The sequence below is a fragment of the Alternaria rosae genome (genome assembly GCF_020736505.1).
Source record: "Alternaria rosae strain MPI-PUGE-AT-0040 chromosome Unknown BKA58scaffold_3, whole genome shotgun sequence".
Lineage (NCBI taxonomy): Eukaryota > Fungi > Ascomycota > Dothideomycetes > Pleosporales > Pleosporaceae > Alternaria > Alternaria rosae.
In genome coordinates, this window is record NW_025763572.1 from 95,603 (window position 1) to 112,098 (window position 16,496).

General features: G+C 53.9%; 5 protein-coding genes across 5 annotated transcripts; 3 read left to right on the forward strand and 2 right to left on the reverse strand.

Annotated features, from left to right (window-relative positions):
* Positions 1-1,003: 1,003 nt before the first annotated feature.
* On the reverse strand, positions 1,004-3,278 carry BKA58DRAFT_115176 (uncharacterized protein). Its single transcript, XM_046164009.1, has 2 exons — positions 2,578-3,278; positions 1,004-2,525 (listed from the first exon to the last, which is right to left on the reverse strand). Exons 1-2 carry the CDS (start codon positions 2,977-2,979, stop codon positions 1,191-1,193), a joined length of 1,737 nt encoding a protein of 578 aa, XP_046027033.1. The 5' UTR covers positions 2,980-3,278; the 3' UTR covers positions 1,004-1,190.
* An 857-nt stretch (positions 3,279-4,135) lies between these two features.
* Positions 4,136-5,319, forward strand: BKA58DRAFT_437055 (uncharacterized protein; the record flags this gene model as incomplete). Its single annotated transcript, XM_046173458.1, has 4 exons — positions 4,136-4,236; positions 4,293-4,455; positions 4,503-4,966; positions 5,019-5,319. The coding sequence occupies 4 exons, from the start codon at positions 4,136-4,138 to the stop codon at positions 5,317-5,319; spliced, it is 1,029 nt and encodes a 342-aa protein (XP_046027034.1).
* Positions 5,320-5,472: 153 nt separating this feature from the next.
* On the forward strand, positions 5,473-8,658 carry BKA58DRAFT_379147 (Sec39 domain-containing protein). Its single transcript, XM_046169785.1, has one exon. It carries the CDS (start codon positions 5,521-5,523, stop codon positions 8,332-8,334), a length of 2,814 nt encoding a protein of 937 aa, XP_046027035.1. The 5' UTR covers positions 5,473-5,520; the 3' UTR covers positions 8,335-8,658.
* Positions 8,659-11,036: 2,378 nt separating this feature from the next.
* On the forward strand, positions 11,037-11,743 carry BKA58DRAFT_379148 (uncharacterized protein). Its single transcript, XM_046169786.1, has one exon. It carries the CDS (start codon positions 11,172-11,174, stop codon positions 11,430-11,432), a length of 261 nt encoding a protein of 86 aa, XP_046027036.1. The 5' UTR covers positions 11,037-11,171; the 3' UTR covers positions 11,433-11,743.
* BKA58DRAFT_418686 (uncharacterized protein) lies at positions 11,744-14,905 on the reverse strand. The gene is made up of 2 exons (XM_046172678.1): positions 12,345-14,905; positions 11,744-12,293 (listed from the first exon to the last, which is right to left on the reverse strand). The coding sequence occupies exons 1-2, from the start codon at positions 14,643-14,645 to the stop codon at positions 12,069-12,071; spliced, it is 2,526 nt and encodes an 841-aa protein (XP_046027037.1). The 5' UTR covers positions 14,646-14,905; the 3' UTR covers positions 11,744-12,068.
* Positions 14,906-16,496: the final 1,591 nt, after the last annotated feature.

Consider the following 16,496-nt stretch of genomic DNA (forward strand, 5'->3'; position numbering starts at 1 on the left):
GAACTACTGCAGCCCTGCCTCGGGTGCCGTGTGGGACAGTCCAAGAATCCAAAGCGGATGATGCGCCACAAGGAACGACCCCAGCACGTAAGCATCGTGGCTTGCAAAGAGCATAAGACACCAGCTATGAATGATTACAGTTCTCATGAACTCAAAATCGCTACAGATCGCCGCTCTCGTCATGCGATTAGGAGTAAATATTGCCTTGCCCCCTGGTGCCAACGGTATCTCCACAGCTTCATGTCTTTCAGGTCAAGATCTGTCCGGCACGTCTCGGCCAACAACAGGTGTACTTCCAATTGAGTCGCAAACGGATACCGTGTCGCCCAGACGATGTGCCTATGCAGCGTCGATCGTCCCAAAGAGTCAAAGACGACACTTTGGTCTACCATTTTGGGGCTCATCAATATCATATCACGACCACATATCATAAGAGACGACACAGCACGTGCACCACAGATTATGCATGCAAAAGCTAGGTTCGTACGAAACGATCCTGCAGCGACCCCTCGACCACGTCATCGGCGACGTTACTTTCATTGAATCCACAGGCTCGACATGTAGATCTGGTACTACAGCGCGACCACATGGCATCAGCCTATCGCAACATGTACGAACGTGAACACAAAGTCTCACTAGCTCATCATCAATCCAGCCCCTCCTTGCAGCCCATCACTCCGTCACGAACTCCAACAAAGTTCAGCCTTACGCTATGACGTAGCCTACACCCACACCACGAACGACACATGGCACTTCCAATCAACCCAAGACACCCGGTCGTAGATGCGTCGCAACTCCCCCGAACCCAACCGCACATCTTTCAGCCCTACTGCCCTAAGCCCCAAGACCCGGGATCGACGTGTACAACATAAGTGAAGGAACTGGGGTCATCCATGTGTGCCGAGACAGTGGTTTTGACAGGGCTGGCAGGGAGGAGCTGGCGGGAGCGGGACGCGCGGACGACAACTCATCTACGGGGCAAGAATTTCGAAAACGAGGAACGTTAAGCTGTTGCAAATCCAAATAATGAGTTAGTATAGATGAAAACGCGTGGGTGATTGAAGAGACGGCGTGTTTGAGTTCATGAGAGATACGGATGTTGGGCATCAAAGTAGAATGAATCGTGATGTCTTCCATTTACGAGGAGTACCGTCTAACCCTCAACACCAAAATCAAAAGGTATATCACATCTACAGTTTCCCAACTTTGATCTCGCAACCCCCAGACACGGTATCGAAGCTCAAACTACTCTTGCCATCCCCCTTCTTCGCCTCCACATGATTCTTCCCCGGCTCATCGTTCTCGCCCAACAACTCCAACTCCTTCCCCTGCAAGTGCAACGCCCCACTCAATGACGTGCCATCTACACTGCCCGTCCATTCCTGAGGGTACGTAACATCCAAACCACCACTCGTGCTCTTATGCGTACTCACCAGTCCGGACATCGCTACCCCCTTCTGCCTATACGGCGAGCGTAAGGTGAGGGATGTTTGACCAGAGTGGGTGTGCGTGTAGATTTCGGACTGGTAGTCCCCAGACTTAAACGGGAGGAGGTCGGCGGTGACGAGGCCAGCGACGGAATTAAATTCGGTGCGCGACCCGTGAATGAATGTTCCGTCGACGGAGCCGACAGTCGTGTTGATGTAGGTTTGGTAGTCGCGCTCCGGGATGTGTTTGCGTTTGAAATCCGTTCGGATGCTGCCCGAGAGCGAGTCTACGGTGAAGACAGCGGGGTTCGTGGAGCCTTCTGCGGCAGGCTGGGGTTCGATGTCGATGTTCACGGAGCCGCTCTTCGTTCTGACGGAAAGGAGGTCGGAGAGGGCGTAGGCGCCGGAGATGGAACCAGAGATGGTGGAGAGGTATGTTTGACGGGAGGAAAATGCGATGGCGTCGAGGGTGCCAGTGGTCAGGGAGATGGAGGTGGAGTCTGTGACGGTGAAGTTTGTGCCGCTGTGGATTTGCATGCCCATGTGCGTGGTCGCGATGTGCAGTTTTGAGAGGGTGGCGCCGGGGGCCATGTAGAGTACTACGGACATGCCCAGGCAGGCCTTTCCGGGGCGCACGCCGTCGAAGCCGTCGGGGAAGGAAGGGTCGCCGATTGTGAGGCTGTTGTCTGTGGAGGCGTATCGGACAGCATTGACGTCGACGGAGGCGGATACGGCGTAGGATGTCTTTACTTGGATGGTGCCGGGGGCTTGCTCGGGAGGGGCGGTTGCGACATGAATCCAGCCTGCTACTCGCCTGTATGGTCCGTCGAGTTGGTGGACGGCTTCTTGGATGCTGAGCTCGCTTGTTTGGCCGAAGTCGTGGTGTTCGGTTCGGACGTTGTAGTCTTTTCCGCACTTTGATGGCCATCGGATGGGGAAGGATTGTTTCGGTGCTGTGGGTTGCGCTGCGGCGGATGGTGATGGCCATGGGACGGCAATGAGACTGGGCTTGTCGGAATCGTCGTCGATGAAGCCTTCAGGGTGGGCGGCGTCACCCTGTGCGGACTGTGCTGAAGATAGAGAGGTAGTGGAAGAGTTCTTGACGTATGTGTGAGTATGATGAAGTACTTCTTTGGGTGTATCCACTAACCTGTCTGTCCCTGCGGACTGACACAGCGGCAACCATCAGGGCCAACATAGCAGACACGAGCATCATACCAAGCACTGTACCGACCACCTTCAACCAGGTCTTCTTGAGGCATTGCGACCTAAGACTCCGTCTTCCGTACTGCTCCTCCTTGTAAGTCGCATCTCGGGCTTCTCGTCCATCAAAGGAGAGCAACCTCGCGCCTTCTTCGCCACTCAGTCGACTTGTGTAAAGACCAGGCGTGGTAGCTTCGAGGTAAGTAGGCGGTGGCCTCTCCTCCGTTCCAGCCTCTTGTCCCACAAAAGCCTCCATGAGTGGTGTCGAGCGATCATTATACGGCGATGGCTCGATAGTAATCTGAGGCCTCGAGGACCGACTATTCGCCGACGCAGTATCGATATACATGATTTCTGGTTGAGATAGAGATTTTCGGTGAATATAGTAAAAGAATGAGTATTTAATAAAGATTGTAACGTGCGCACGCGCAAAGAATGGACCGAACCAGGGTATCAAGAATGTACAAGCAACAAGGAGAGTAAGAGGATGTGGAGGTCAAGAAAGAGGCCAGGCAGCCATCGATCTAAGTAATGACTCCAAGGTCAGGCATTCAAAGCTTGATCTGCAACTCCAAGGGCTGGGCCGACATACTGTGCTGCTACACATTTGTTTCGGTGCTGGAAACGCTGCATGTTTGATGTTGGCTTGGCGAAGGGTGTGTACAAGCGAACTGCCGTTGCTTCCCGTTGTTTGCGCTTTTCTTCCTTAGAGAAGTTTCGTTCTGAGATGCAACTGTTGATCACTCATTGCTGATATCTAAATATGCGTTCGGTCGAAACAAAAGAAGAACAGGTCGCCAGAGGTTGGGGCTCGTAAGCTTGGTGACAGAAGGTCGTGGCTGGTGTTGTTCGAGGCGTTGTCGGACGATGGGGGCGCTAGGCTAGGGGCTTGCAGCGATGTCGATCAAGCACTTGGCACCTCGGTACGGGCATACGGCAGCACGCAAATGTGCCTAGACTTGACTGGAATCAACGCGGCGAGCGGTCTTATAGCCAAGAACTGTAAGATCCTCAGGAGGTTGAAGGATGCTGCGAGCAGGTTACCCATCCGGAGTGAAGCCTCGCTGGTAGAGTCGAACTTACTCAGATACCACTCTATGTGCAAGAACGATGTATGCAAAATCTTTCAGCTTGAGCGACCTAGTCTTCCATTTTGGTGATGGGCAAGTTCGCATCTTATACTAGCAAACAAGGACGGTACTGTTGTAGTATGTGCATATGAATTGCCTGACGTTCAAATTTGCCACGCAAAAACGTGACTGCGTGCCGTCCTGGAAGACTCTATCCTATGACCGGGTAATTGGATGGCTCAAACGGTTCGACGTGCATATGCCAGTCTCAATCGGTCGGATACGATTGGGTTGACTTAGATAGAGGCGTCTTAGCGGCTCGTGTTGATAGTTCAGCTGATTGAGGGGCTGGGAGGCATACACGGTGTAAATATGCGGACTGTCTTGTCTACAGATGGTGGTTGGGACTAGACCCATAGCATTGCGGTCTTCAATATGTCACTACGCCTTACTGTACTGTGGCTCCTGCAATATTGCTGTGTCAACGAAGCAGAGCATCCAACAAGCTGTCGTCATGCTATTGTCAGGAAAGAATGGTGGGTCCATTGCCAGTTAGGGAGTGATGAGACGCTTCAGTTGACGGAACCTCAAGGCGAACTTTGAAAAGGACAGAACAACTGCAGTACATCACTGCGGTACAATGCCTCCTCGAAAAGCCGGCTGTCACGCCCACCCCTGCTGCGCCAGGTGCGCTTTCACGGTATGACGATCTTGTTGCGACGCACATCAATCAGACATTGTCCATACACCTAGATGTAGGTGCAGTATACGCCCATTGGGAGAAATACTGACGGCGACCGAGGGGCAATTCCTCCCATGGCATCGTCTCTTCACCGCGTACTACGAGAAGATATTGCGTGATGAGTGTGGCTATCGAGGCGCGCAGCCATACTGGGACTGGACGTTGGACACTCCGGCTTGGAAGTTCGTGCAGTCGCCTGTATTCGATGCAACATACGGCTTCGGTGGCAACGGTCCCTTTATTCCACCCCCCGATGCCTCAAACAACACGGTGCCGGGGCGGACTGGGGGTGGCTGCGTAGAGGACGGACCTTTCATGAACATTACAGTCCATCTAGGCCCACTCGACTCGCTGGCAAGGAACGACCAGTGCCTTAGGCGAGATCTGGCGCCTGAATATGCTGCCACCATTTTGGCAAAAAGCGAATTGGACAAAGTCATGGCGCAGGCGGATTATGGATGGTTCGCGCGCACGATGGAGGGCGGTACAACCTGGGATGAAAGTCAGATTCATACCGGAGGGCAGTAAGTATTCCGAAGCTATGCTCCTACTGTAATGCTAAAGTCGCCTTCTCAGCATCAGTGTTGGTGGCGCCTATGGCCAGATGAGCGATGGGTGGGCGTCACCATCCGATCCCATCTTCTGGCTCCATCATGCGAATCTGGACCGCGTTTGGTGGTCATGGCAGACGAAAGACCTAGAAACAAGACTACGCGACATGTCTGGGCCGGTAATGCTTCGAGATTGGGATAACACGCAGGGCGGCAATGTGACGCTGGACTTTCCGCTTTCGCTTGGGTACAATGGCTGGGATGCGAAGATTAGCGACGTGATGGACATCAGGGATCTTTGCTATTCGTATGATGAGCTCTACTGAGTGGTGTTGATGGAGCACAATCTAGACCAGTGTCTTGTCGTGTTGTGTGGTGATGGATGGTGAAAGGCCGACTGTGAGCGGACCCCCGAGAGCGGGGCTTGGCGGTTGACGTAGCGAATTGTCGCGTTGCGGGCGTGGCCTTTCCAAGCTTCACATCAAGCATGAGAGTCGAATCACGATAGCAGCCCACGAACTCTCGACATGGCCGCCCTGCAGAAGCTGTCGCAACTGTCCCAGTCACACTGCGTGCTCCTCGCCGTACAATATGCCACCGAATCCAACATCCTAGCGCTGCGGGCGCTGACAGCACTCCGGGACGGGACTCTGCCGCTTGAGCTTACCCTGAGCATTATCCTCAACTACCTCCCAGAAGAGAGCGACCCGGCATCGTATTGCGAATATCTCCATGGTCTGGCGACAGGATCGCGGTATCCCGGCGAGAGCCCCGCGGCATCACTCGACGTTGCATCGGTAGAGCAACTCTCGAATTCAAGGGCGAAGAAGAGAAGACATGCGCTGGATCTGCCGTCCGTAGTACATCCTCTCTATGCGGAACAGAGTGAGCTTGATCTGTTCAGCCACTTCCTAATACACCGCGCCCATCGAATAGACTCGCAGACGGGCCTACTGGATCTCGTACCGCAACTTGTGGTCCCCTTCCTGGGCCACTCCGAATACCTACGCACGTGGTTTATATCGACTGTCCTCCCACTTTTACGCCTCAGCTACGAGTACTACCCACAATCTGCTGCAACCACGCTCGACGAATTTGCGGCGCTCAAGGGACGACGTGCCATCGATTACCAACTCTCCCACGCTCGAAGCACGACCGATGCCAATACACACAACGCAGCACGCGACCTGAAGGGCGTAGTCGCCCCATGGCTGTGCGGAGCCAATGACCGCAAGAGGCGGAAGATCACACATGAAGGTCGGAGAGCGTCGATAGCACAGGAGCAAGCACGGGAACCAGACGACTGGGACTGTCTGTTCCAATGGCTGCTACATGCATCCAAGGAGCATCTGGCGCTTGTCACGGCAGCCATTTCCGACTGGGACGGCCCTGAGGATATGGATCTCGGTGGCTACGAAGAAGGACGAGACTACGTCGATGACCAACAACAGCGGCAGCTGGAGATGAAATATGCTCGAACAGCCCTCGCATGTCTCTACCTGGTCGACAAAAGCGACACCACGTCGTTACAGACTGCACATTCGCTCTTGACAAGGATATGCACGCTTCTCAATTACGACCCGCCTCCAGACCTTAGTACCGGTGTCGGCCAATTGCCCAGCTACGACCTGAAGGATCCTCTTCTCCAGGACTCTACGACTGCTTTACTGAGAGAAGATCGTCTGCTGGATCCTGACAACGTCATCACACAACCTGGCGCTGAAGCGTTTCGCGTACTTGAGCTTATTATCTTCTCTTCGTGTGTCCTATCGACCTTGCAACAACCAGTATCTATCCGGGAAATTGCGAAGATGTCTCTGCGGGACGATTACTCCGAACAACTATCCTTACTCCAAAGAATACTGCACACTCTGAATAGCGGCTCCAAGAAAGACAGGGAACAATGGGCAACTATTCGGTCCAAATTGCTGTGGCTTTGGAACTGGGGTACCGATTACCACGACGAAGACCGAAAAGCCCAAGGTGTATTCGGTTTGCTAGAGCGGAAGATGCTGGAGACGGAAGTATTGAAAGCGCTCCTGGAGAGCAACCACTTTCCCCTCGTGATAGATCTATACATCGAACCAGGATTTGGCGAGCAGCCACTGCTCTCCTCGGATGTGGAGCAGGTCGTGCTCGCCTCAGCCATGCACTACTACGACAACGCTAGCAACGGTAACCGCAACAGAGGTGGCATGAAGCGTGCGGCTGATATCATCACTGCATTCGCTCCTCACTTCTCCTCCTCGTCGCGATTCCGTCGGTTCCAAGCCTTGCTCACAGCAACTCACGCCATGTCATTCTACTCGCTCATCCTCCAGCACGGCGTTCCTTTCCAGCCGGTCAATATCCGAGTGAGCCACAATCCGCTGTCATTAGTGCGTAAGTTACTATCGCAAAACAGCGGTAGCTACACTAAGCTCGACGATCTGGTTTCAATCGGTCAGAACTTGGTAGTCGCCATGCCATCAACCATCATGGACGAAGAAGCAGGAAACGTGCCAACAGATACCGCGACGATCGAGCGGAAGAAAGCTGCAGCAGAGCAACGAGTGATTGGTATGGCTGTGGAGGCTGCACTGGAAGAAGACGACTTTGAGACGGCGTATTCATACGTAGTCAACCGATTAACACCATCAACCCCGTCGCCAACGCCACTAACATCCTCAAATTTCTTCTCATTCGGGACTGCAGACACCGAAGACCACTCAGACGACGCCGAAGACGTAGCTTGGCGAGCCGCCCTCCGCGCCGGCCGCCACAACACCTCTCTGTCCTCATCCACCTCCTGGACCCAAGCCAACAACGCCGCACGCCCCGACCTCCGTCGCCTGGAGCAACGCATGGAACTCCTCTCGCAGGCCCTCCTTTTAGCCCCACCTAACCATCTCGAAGAAGTCCTAGGTGTATGGCAGCAATGCGAAGCAGAAATGATGCACCTCCTCGCCCAAGAAACCGAAGCAGAAGAACGCTTCAACGATGCAGCCGACCGCAAACTCCCCGGCGCTTTCGACATGGACCCCATCACTGTGCAGCCGCAGCGCCGCGAAGTGGGGCGGGGTGCGGTGGAAGAAGCGCCAATGGGGTTGTTTGATGTGGCGAGGGGTGCTGCGGCTGCGTTTTCGAAGACTGCATTCCCACTCCGAAGTAGTAGTGGTAGTGTGCAGGTTGCGCCAAGTACGGAACCGCACTCTGGCAGAGTTAGTATCGATGGCAGTGAGACGGGCAGTATCGATGGCATGGAACGGGTGAGGAGGAGGGATATGGTGGCTAATGCTGCGACGGGGGCGCTGGCAAGTGGTATTGGGTGGATGTTGGGTGCTAAGCCTGTTAATGAGTGAGGGAGGATGGTGTTGAACATACAGTAGGCTGGTTCTTGACGAGTTTATAATTGAAGGCTCTGAGATACTCACATCCGCAAATAGTGCTATGAAGGTTTGTGTTCTCGACATCTGAAGTGCGACGGTCAGACGTAGGTATGATTCAAGGGCTTCGCAATACTCAACTGCTACGTGTTTTCAATGTTTCCCTGTATCCAGCATGTTCGTGCAACATATTCCAGCTTATCCTCTTTTGCGTTGCTCGATGCTCCTGTCGTTACCCGTCTGTCACACAATCACTCCATCTGTGCAACTGTAACCAAACCTCCCCATTCACCTCTTTCCCCCTCTTTACCAACATCACCTTTTTACACCGCCCAAGGACCCATCGAGAGAATACTTTATTACAAAACCTGCCAACCTTCCACCTCCGACCATCAAACCTCTGGTGACACGTATCACGATACCGTTCGTTTGCCTCCTATGTACCAGCCAACCGCTCCTTCTCCCCACCTTCTCCGCAATCACCGCAGTCGCGACTTCCAAACGATCTAAATCCTGCAACCAGGGACGTGGCTGCCTCATCCAGTGCCTTCACCTAAAAACGCGCGGTCGGGCGTCGCTTCCCGAGTCCATCCGCCTCAGAGTGTTTGCGTCAGATAACCACGTACCTTCCTCAGCTTTCAGGGACTGCAAGAACGGAGTTATAAACAGCTCGCTCGCTCCTAACTCTTTCCTCCTTCTTCCTCAATGCTGTTTGGGTTGTTCAAGCAGAACAAACCAAACGCCATCACTCACTTCACCTCCACTCACCCACTAAACCAGATCATCGCACGCACATCAAACACTCACTTCACTCATCCACTGAACCAACCCGTATCCCACACAACACCACCACCTTTACTCCCCGCACCTACGACTCCAACTCACCGATTCCCACCAAAAGTCTCACCACCAACATGTTCATCACGATCCTCCTATGCGCCCTCTTGGGAAGCGCCACGACCGGCGCCAATGCCACTCCCACGCCCACCACCTCCGCCGATCCCAGCGCGCACACCCAAGTCCGCGCCCAAACCTTCAAACAAGACAACTGCGGCGGCGCCTACGAGTTCCTCTGGATTGATTCCAATGTCTGCTATGGGTTTTCTGATGGGGTGAAGAGCATCAGGGTTGTTGGGGAGGATGGAGATATCAAGTATAATGCTTGTAAGTCTTTTGTTCCATTGGAAACCGGTGGGAAAGTGGAGAGTGTGAGGATCTGGAGGAAGGAAGTGCTAACACACGTCAACAATGAATACCTACCCCAAACCCGACTGCCGCGGCGGGTTTTCTCTTCTCCCGATCTACGGCGAGGAGAACTGCTTCCCTCTTGATCTCTCTGCGTCTATCAAGCTGAGCATTGGTCAGGATGCCAACTAGGCTTCTGGTCTGGGTGAGTCTTGCGCTGCCAACTGCTATAGAGTCTCGATGTTGTCGATATGGACGCTAATGCGTTCAGTGAACTTCTCACGATGCGGTTGAGGCTAGGACTTTCGGATCGGAGGAGGACGAAGATTATGGGTGTAAGCGATAGGTATCGGTGCTGCTGGAGTGCCAAGAAAGTGAGCGAGAAGGGAGGAATGTGGAGTTAAGTCTCATCCGACACTATTCTACCATAGGTCCCACCACGATAGTCCCACTGACAATCTGAAGAACAAAATGAAGTCATGACATTACAGGCTGCACCCGATATCACCTTTCAAACATAACATATACCACGCAACCATTGACTCTTACCAACCCTCGCGCCCCCTCTCTCCTTCCCTCCACATCCTCCCCACTTACACATCTACACCTTCTACTCAAGTCACCAAAAAAGAGTAAAAATATAAGCCAAAAACATACAACAGCGGGGATTCGCTAGTGGTCACCCACCTAACTACTAATCCGCCGGTATCATGCTTGTATATGGCTGAGCGGACGGGAAGCCTAATTTTCATGATCCTATGGTCGTATGTACCTGTCCGTCCAAAATCTAGCATTATAGCTTCATTCGTTGCAACTCAAAGGCTTTTGGTGTGCTGCGCAGTCAAATTTCTCAACATCAAAGCTATCGCAATCATACCGTATCCCAAAGTACAATCTCAATAACCAGCCTAAATCAGCACCAGACCGTAGTCTGAGTCAAAGGCACACTTTGTTCATTCTGATAAGCTCCGCGCCGGGTATCGAAGTTGAGCCTCAGGTTTGCCTTGGCAAAACCAACTGTGGCCCGGGAGCACAATTTGGGTTCATCAAAGTATACGGCATCTTGGCAACGGATTTATTTCTGTCCACGGATTCGCAGGAACCGCGTGCGCCCAACAGCCCGCTAACCAAAATCCAACCTAAACGCCTCTAGGAACACTGTGAGAGCTGATGGGCTCATTGCACTCTCTACACCTATTGCCGGAGAAATAGCGAAAGGGAGCTATATGGGATCACTCTAGCGAGATTAGCCAGATCTACGGTGTTACTATAGGCGGGCTTGTGTGCTAGTAGAGCCGAGTCTCTATACCTAATATCGAAGACTGAAACGCGCGAAGTGAGAAAGAGACGGACGTCGGCATAAGGCCAAACATGGCAATATGTCGCGTAATCATTTTTTCTACCTTTGTCCTAGCTCGATAACATGATGCGACGTTTGGAAGATGAAGCTGGGGTAACGACCAGGAGGACTTGTTCCCAGCGCATATATAGATAGCCTTCATCCATAGCGAAGTAGAAGCATTATCATCACCACTACCATCTTTACTATCCTCTTCTTCATACCAACGACTCCGGAAGTCAAAGCACACTACCAACCGGCACATCCTTCCACCAAAAACGAAATCAAAATGCGATCAAGCTTCTTCGTTACAGCCTTCGCCCTGGTGGCCGCTGTTGTCGCTACACCAACACCACAACGTGGGTCCAACCCCCCACCCGGCACCCCGGTCGCCGCAGGAGTCAGAGTCCCCAAGGGCACTTTCTGCACAACAACAAACGATCCAGACGTCATTGGTTGCAACACTGGCGATGGCGGCACCTTCAACGTCATCAATGGAAAGATCAGTGGCTGTGCTGGATGCACCCCCGAGAATGGGTTTGGAAAATAAGGGATGGATGGGGTGTTTGGAGGAAGGGAGCAACGGAGGCGCCTTGTAGCAGCCAGTTTATATAGTCACTACGTCGGCCTTCTTGCAATGATCATCTTTTTACTCGAACTCGAGGGAAGAACGAGTGAAATTCGACGTTGGTTCATGATGAATCCACAATGTCAAGATTCTCTCTGTATCGAAAACATACCATTACCTTGACACAGTTTGGCGGAGTCCACGCCAACGCCTAACACTAACAAGATAATCCCTCTTCACGACACGGCAAGTGGATAGAAATCACGGCATGACAACGATACACACGGATCCAAACTCCAAGATCACGACACGTGACATGTAACCGTTGATAGTTCCTGTGTACACCTGAGACACCTTCGCCACTACTGTCTATCCAGCGCCAATATGTAGTTGTGATATATACTTCTACTCCATCTCTCCAGCTCTTCCCCATTCCAAAGATGCATATACAACGAAAGAAAGAAGGAAATTATCTTGTAACGATGCTTGTAAACAAATAATGACGACTCCACCGCTGATGCTTTACGCGGAACGAAAGTGGGTATCCAAATCCACCACCCATACAACTACCATGCCATACTACCATACCATCCTTTCCACACTGCCGCTCTTTCGAGTTTACAAAGCAATAGGCGGCACAGCATTCAGCACCCTCGCCATCTCGTTCGGCGCCATCTGCGCAGACTGCAAACTGCGTACTTGACTTCCCTTCCTCAGCCTCTGCAATCCAAGCGCCAGCTTCCAACTTTCGGTTTCGTCAATCAAGAAAACGTATTTCTTGCCGTCAGCGTCGCGGACCGAAGCGCGGAGAATGTGCAGGTTTTTGGTGGGTTGTTTGCCCGTCTGTCGTATCTGTTAGCATGAGATCAAGGATGTTGTATGGGAATGACCTACCTCAACCATCTTCAGCGTCCAAGCCTTGACATCCCACTCGCGCTGCGGAATCCCCCTAACATCATCATCGATGAACAAACCCTCAGACTGTATCTTGAGAATCAAGCCGTCTGTTACTTTGCCCACATTGCTCACCAACTGCGCAACCGGCTTAGGAAAAAGATCATTGAACAAATATACCGCTTTGATAACAATCTTGTTCGGGTCGGCTGTTGCATACGGTCCACTTCTCGACGCAGGCGGACTCGTCCTTGTTGTAGACTGGCTAGGCGCGTACGAAGACTCGGAGTACGCGGAAGAGACATGCGAGCGTGTGGCTGTGGAACGGGCAGGTCCTGTGGCAGTTCGGGGCGGAGCGAAAGATGCGGCGTCGGATTCAGAGCCGAGATACGATGCGGCCGTGGGGCGTTCGTAGGGTTTCTTGGGTGTGACGGTGGCTTTGATGGGGGAGGAGTGGGTTGAGGTGACGGATGCGGCGGGCGGTGGTGTGCTTCTTGCTCCAGCATATGGATCCAGTCTTTCACCTCCACCAACATTGCCATACGTAGTTGAGCGGCGGGCTGTGAGGTCCGGCAGTGCTGCTGTGGCTGCAGCGGCGGCAGCTTCGGCCTTGATGCGTTCGGCTTCTGCTTTGAGTTTTGCCTCGCGGGCTTCGCGATCCTTTTGAGCTCGCTCACGAGCTGCTTTGAGGCGTTCGGCACGCTCAGCATCTGTCTTTGCTTTGGCAAGAGCAGCTTCTGCCTCTGCCTTCGCTTTGGCGGCTGCCTCTTCGGCTGCAATCTTCTCTGCTTCAGCCTTTTTGGCAGCCTCCTCAGCGGCTTTGGCGCGTTGTTCGGCTTCGAGCTTCTCCCGTATCTCCTTCTCGACTGCGGCGCGTACTTCGGCCTCGCGAGCCTCTCGTTCGGCCTTTTCCTTCTCAATGGCTTCTTGTGCCTTGCGGGCTTTCTCTTTGGCGAGGCGCTCGCGGGCTTCACGTTCGCGTTGCTCACGCTCACGCTTCCGCATCTGCTCCCACTTCTCCTTCTCGGCTTTGGCTTTGGCGAGTTTGGCTGCCTCTGCTTTGGCCTTTTCTTCAGCCTCCTTCTTCTGTCTGGCCTCTTCCGCGCGCTTAAGCTCTTCCCAGGCTCGTCTGCGGTCCTCTTCGTCCTTCTTCTTCTTTTCCTCTTCAGCACGTATCCGAGCCTCTTCGGCGAGTTTGCGCTCTTCTTCGGCCTTGCGTTCCTCTTCGGCGATGCGTTGGCGCTCAGCTTCCTCTTGCCGTTTCTTCTCCTCTTCAGCCAGTCTCTGTGCCTCAGCTTCACGCTTCTTTCTCTCTTCCTCGGCCAGCCTCTGCTCTTCAGCTTCGCGCTGCTGTCGAGCTTCTTCTTCGGCCTTTCGCTTGGCTTCTTCAGCACGCCTGCGTTCTTCCTCTTCCTCTTTCCGCTTAGCCTCCTCAGCCTCCTTGAGCTCTTTCTTGAGCTTCTTCTTGAGATCCTCTTCTTGTTTCCTCCTAAGCTCCTCTTCCTGTTTCTTCTTCTTCTCTGCCTCTTCAACGCGCTTGCGTTCGGCTTCTTCCTCTTCCTGCTTCTTCTTGGCTTCCTCAGCTTTCTTGCGTTCCTCGTCCTCTTTCCGTTTCTTTTCCTCCTTCTCTTTCCGCCGCTTTTCCTTCTCCTCTGCTTGTTTCTGCTCCTCTTCGGCCCGCTCAGCTTCTTCGTCGAAGGAAGATTCGTCGTCTTGCGGTGGAGGCGGCGGCGAGCCAGCCCCGTACTGGCGGTATCCACCCCATCCGCCGTGAGGTGGAGGACTGCCAGGGAAGCCGCCGTTTGGAGGTGGTGGTGGAGGCGCTCGTTGATAGCTTGAGCTTCCTCCTGGTGTGTGTGTGCCAGCTCCAGCTCCCGCTCCCGCTCCACCGCGACCATTGTAGCCTCCGCCACTGCTAAAGCGACCCCCTGCTTGCGTCTGACCAACTGCCCATCCGGCGACCAACATCAAGACCGCCAGCAGTATGACGCCATTGCCGCCAGTCGTCACTCCATGTCGGACTATAAGAAAATATTGCTTCATATAAGGCTCAGCGGCCTTCCACAGCACTATGCTCGCGATGGTGCTGAGCACACCCGCAATGAAGCTGTTCTGCTGCACACCCATGCTAGGAAGGTATATGAAGCCGCCTCCTGAAGAGTGCGGCGGTATGATGAAGATGTCGTAGTTGCCCGGTGGCAGACCGCCGCTTGGACCTGGGTCGGGAGGTGCATGGCTGCCGCCTGTGGTCTTTGGATTGGCGCCATGCGGAGGCGGCGGAGGTGGAGGACCGTCGTCCATGGTTGGGTAGGCCCGCGAGGGCGACGAGTGCAGGTGTTATGGGATCGTTGCGTGGGGAGATTGAAGCTGAAATTGCTACCGGCGGAGGTCGTCGGGCGAGGCAGTGCAAGAAAACATCAGCTCCACTGACTCGAGATGGAGCGAACGGCGGCGGGGCGGTGTAGGTGGGGTACGGCGGAGATCAATTTTTGCTTTGTGCAGAGGGCAATTGGGTTTGTGAACACGGTTGCAAAGTATCTACGACGTGCCAATGGCCTCATAATAATTCGGCTGCGGAGGGCGCTCCTCGGCGGTCCAGGTTTGTTTACGCCAAGAAAACATGGCTCGCTAGCGGGTGCGGGCCGTTGACGCTGCATGCTACCACGCTGCACAACGCCCTCCCAAACCATGGGAATGACATCAAAGTCGGTTTGACCCAGACGCCCTCTAGACGCTCTTCTCGCAGACGTCTGCTGCTTATGTGTTGTGGTGATTGCGAGGAGTGAAGAAGAAAGCGCTGTGTTGTTGCCCACTCGACGCGCATAAACAACACGTCACGCGTGAGAAGCGGAGTCGTAGTATCGCCGAGCGGTGTGCCTGTCACCAAACGAGACTCCACGTAGGGTAAGTGAGCTCCACGCATGGCACGCGTCACCATGCGATTCGGTGAGGGCGTGGGGAGGTGGGTTCGCGTGCATTGGTGGAGTGGAGAGGGACGTGTTTTGATCGCTGGTGCAGAGCGCGCTGTCAGCACCCTCATAGCGGCATCCTCATAGTGGCACCCTCACGGTGGGAGAGCCAGGGTGTCGAACTGCTGGCCATGAAGCGAGCGAACCGAAGCTGTGTCACTGCGGGGTCGAGTCCTGTGAGACGAACAGGACAGGCCAGAAGACAATCCAGAAGGTTTATTGTTAGGTACACTAGCCAGGGCCGAGAACAGTGTTGGTGTGGTGTCGTCTTATCGCGCGAGGCCCGCCAGTAGTGATTGGACTCCACCACACCAGCAGACTACCCAGCAGACTACACCAGCAGATTTTGGCACACTGCACTGAAAATCTTGGTACCGTTCACCAGCTGCTCTGCCCATGTGCAGGATGTAGCCCCCATGTGGTGGGAGGTTGGATAGTAGACAACGTCTTCTTATCACACGGGCTGCACATGCGCTGCGACGACACCCTCATGCCTCCCTCACTGCACGCGTGACTGGACCTTCTGCTGACTTCGGTGGTCTTCTCTCCACTCCGATATCCGCCTTGAAACATGAAATGTTGATCAAACGTGATGTTAGCGTCGCGATTTACCCCGCCCCGCCTTCTGTTGAACCTCAACATGTCCGAACACACTCCGACGGCCGACAGTACCCTTTGCGCTGGCAGCTGCAGGCAGTGCAGCAAAACGTGCATGCCACCCGCGGCTATCATGGCCATGCCACGCTCTGGAGATATATATTCAGCCTTGCGGGACTGGAGCTAGCATGCCGACTCCACTACCACGTCATGCCGTCGAATGCTTCGCGATCACGCCAGCCGCGCAGGACACGATCTCGACGCTTTCGTCCGTTGCCGGGATGATACGGGATGGTTGGGGGTACGTACGCTACACTCCAACCTGCTGATCGGATGCAGGTACAGGGTGTAGGAATGTTTGAGGCTGCACAGCAAATCAGCGCCCAACGAAAGTCGATGACACGGTGAGCGTGATTGGGCGATACGACGTGAAAAAAGGCTTGCTGCATCGTGATGCAGGCATTAGACCCAGTCGAGGCAAGAGGCACGGCAGCGACAGACTTTTCAACCGGAGGGCCAAATTGAGAAAAATGGCGGTGAAGCGGGTGCTAGCGCCGGCCAGCTCGATCACCCGCATGCTGTCAAC

Bases quoted from the DNA above. Each gene is read 5' to 3' on its own strand.
- BKA58DRAFT_115176 (XM_046164009.1), bottom strand. From the start codon at position 2,979: ATGTATATCGATACTGCGTCGGCGAATAGTCGGTCCTCGAGGCCTCAG. The intron at 2,526-2,577 runs GTTAGTGGATAC...ACATACGTCAAG, and splicing joins CAGTCCGCAGGGACAGACAG to AACTCTTCCACTACCTCTCT.
- BKA58DRAFT_379147 (XM_046169785.1), top strand. From the start codon at position 5,521: ATGGCCGCCCTGCAGAAGCTGTCGCAACTGTCCCAGTCACACTGCGTG.
- BKA58DRAFT_418686 (XM_046172678.1), bottom strand. From the start codon at position 14,645: ATGGACGACGGTCCTCCACCTCCGCCGCCTCCGCATGGCGCCAATCCA. The intron at 12,294-12,344 runs GTAGGTCATTCC...CAGATACGACAG, and splicing joins GGACGCTGAAGATGGTTGAG to ACGGGCAAACAACCCACCAA.
- BKA58DRAFT_379148 (XM_046169786.1), top strand. From the start codon at position 11,172: ATGCGATCAAGCTTCTTCGTTACAGCCTTCGCCCTGGTGGCCGCTGTT.